This window comes from Myzus persicae, unplaced genomic scaffold (assembly GCF_001856785.1).
Source record: "Myzus persicae strain clone G006 unplaced genomic scaffold, MPER_G0061.0, whole genome shotgun sequence".
Lineage (NCBI taxonomy): Eukaryota > Metazoa > Arthropoda > Insecta > Hemiptera > Aphididae > Myzus > Myzus persicae.
The window spans coordinates 811575-814050 of NW_019104167.1; the positions used below are offsets into that span (position 1 = coordinate 811575).

At 27.5% G+C, this 2476-nt stretch overlaps 1 protein-coding gene across 1 annotated transcript; it reads right to left on the reverse strand.

The window, feature by feature from the left end:
- Positions 1-232: 232 nt before the first annotated feature.
- On the reverse strand, positions 233-1921 carry LOC111039562. Its single transcript, XM_022323118.1, has 3 exons — positions 1681-1921; positions 591-1596; positions 233-510 (listed from the first exon to the last, which is right to left on the reverse strand). The coding sequence occupies exons 1-2, from the start codon at positions 1919-1921 to the stop codon at positions 1037-1039; spliced, it is 801 nt and encodes a 266-aa protein (XP_022178810.1). The 3' UTR covers positions 233-510; positions 591-1036.
- Positions 1922-2476: the final 555 nt, after the last annotated feature.

Below are 2476 nucleotides of genomic sequence, written 5' to 3' on the forward strand. Positions count from 1 at the left end.
ACATTTATTGTATGCATTAATATTTAGACTAGGAAATCTATATTTTATTAAATTATAAATGTATAAATAAATATTATTATTACTTGCTTGGTCATAATTCATAAATAAATCATTTTAAAAAGTAATATATGTGTAAAATATATTGATTGTTTATATTAGGTATTTATTTATATATAATAATATTTTCCTATTATAATTCCTATTATATTTATGTTATTTTTGGGTTGAGTGTTTAAAATATATTAAAATACTAAATATTTTTTTATTTTTTAAAACAATCGTGTTGCGTCTTTTTCGTGCATGACAGGCAAAAAAAAATATATAGGTAAGACATGAATTAAAGAACTTTATTTTTTTTCATGCTTTAATTTTTTTTTTGTTTTTGTTTGGTTTTGTTTTAACAAATGTTGTGCCTCTATTATATGTGGTGGTTCTCTGATGTCTTCAATTTGCATTCTTTTTCCGTAAAGTGGATCAACTATTTCTGGAAGCAAACATTCTAAGTAAAATCTGTAAAAAATTGTACACATAAAAATAAATAAGTAAATAAGTAATAAATAATAATTGTGAAATTTATGAACTTAGCATACATTTTTAATTTATCAACCATTTTAGTGTTCCAAAATTCAATTTCGTAATAAATCTTCTCTATATTGGTCCATTGCATTGTATGTATCACAAAATAACAACAATTTCTACCAGTTACTCGCAACTGACCCATGACTTGATAAAAATAACTGTGGTCTTTTTTAATAACAATCATACCATCATCATTGATAGTACAATACTGCAACTAATAAAATATTTTCCGGTAAAACTTTGTATTAAGTAATTATCAGGTTAGATAATACGTGGTAACTGATACCAATACAAATATTATGTTCAGATAAATAAAATAAATACTTGATTATTTTTAACTGCTTGAATAGCACTTAAAGAGTCTTTCGCTGCATACGGACATTTAATTTCAATGATAGCGTTTTCGTTAATGAGACCATCTAAATATTTTATATTTTTAGTTAGTTAGATAGTTTAATTAAAAATAATAAATAAAAATAAACCACATACCCGGACTTGCAGCTAAATATGGAAAGGTATCATCTGTAAATAACCCACAGGACTTGACCGACTTTTTCGATAATTTTTCAAATTCATTTCTTGCACTTGATTCCATTTGAATTCCATAGCTCATTTCCTTGCACACAGTATTCGGCTTATAAAGCATATTGTGTACTTTTTTCCTGCAGCTTGTAGTGGCTCTCATCTTACAAATATCTCCAAAGTTTGATGCAGTTAGTCTTTTTTTACGCTCCAGGAACCAATCTTGACTACAACTCTGTTCTCTGGTAATAAATTCTAACTGTTTTTTATCAACTGTTTTTAATTTGTCTAAAAACAACATTTTTTTCTTTTGCAATTCGTCAGAACTCATTACATCGTCTAACGGTAAGGCTAATCCGTAATCCACATCTGGGCCGTTAAACATTGACTTTGATTTTGATCGTTTAATCCCTCCTGTGAATAGTTTTCTTCGCCTCATTGTTGTATTTTTTCTAAAGCGTTCGATGTTGCGAATGTGCAGTTTAGAAAATTTTCCTATAATGCCATAATATTTGTATCAAAATTCAAAATTACATTTATTTTATCAATCTAGAGTTATAATTAAATAGTATTTCCTACCTGGACTAGTTGTAACAATTTTCTTATGTATTGTTCGTATATAATTCTTTGAGTTAAATGCTACAACAGCTGCTTCTACCCTAGTTTTGTAGTTCGACCCCTGTGTAAAATTAATGCGTTTTGCTCCTATATGTTTATTTATTATAGCATTAAACTGCTCACATGGATTAGTATCTACACTTTCAATTAAACTGTCGGCATGTATAACCAATCTATGCACTATGTTCCTAATATCAGTCATGATTCCGGTTTTTTCTGCTTCTGGTACTAAATTAATTTCCCCAACTTATGGCCCAGAACAAAAGTATGCTGCACACTTATTGTGATACCCTAGTCTATGAAGGACACTATTAGAAATATCTTTTCTAAGTTCTAAAAATAAAATAATATATATTAAAAACAATACTATTTTTATAATAATAAAAAAATAAAGTTTTTCATCAAATTCACTGACCATCAGTTTTTATGCGGAGTGGTACATTCATGTTTTTATGATGTTCAATAGCCTTGGTAATATCAGAACGAAAACGGATAATGTTTTGAGTTATAAACTTCCGTATTACGATTGAGTAATCAGTCCTTTTAGTAAGCGCGGTTAATTTTGTACAGTAATTTCTCATGAGATGATTTTTACACTCAATCTTTTGTATTTTAAAATCACTCCCATATGGTAATAATTCATTGAGTTTTTTAGTAACACTACTGTCACCATCACCTGAAATATCAAAAACTATTTAAGATTCTAAATGGAGTGATGAATGTATTAATATTTCAATGATGTGTATTGTTTTTTTTT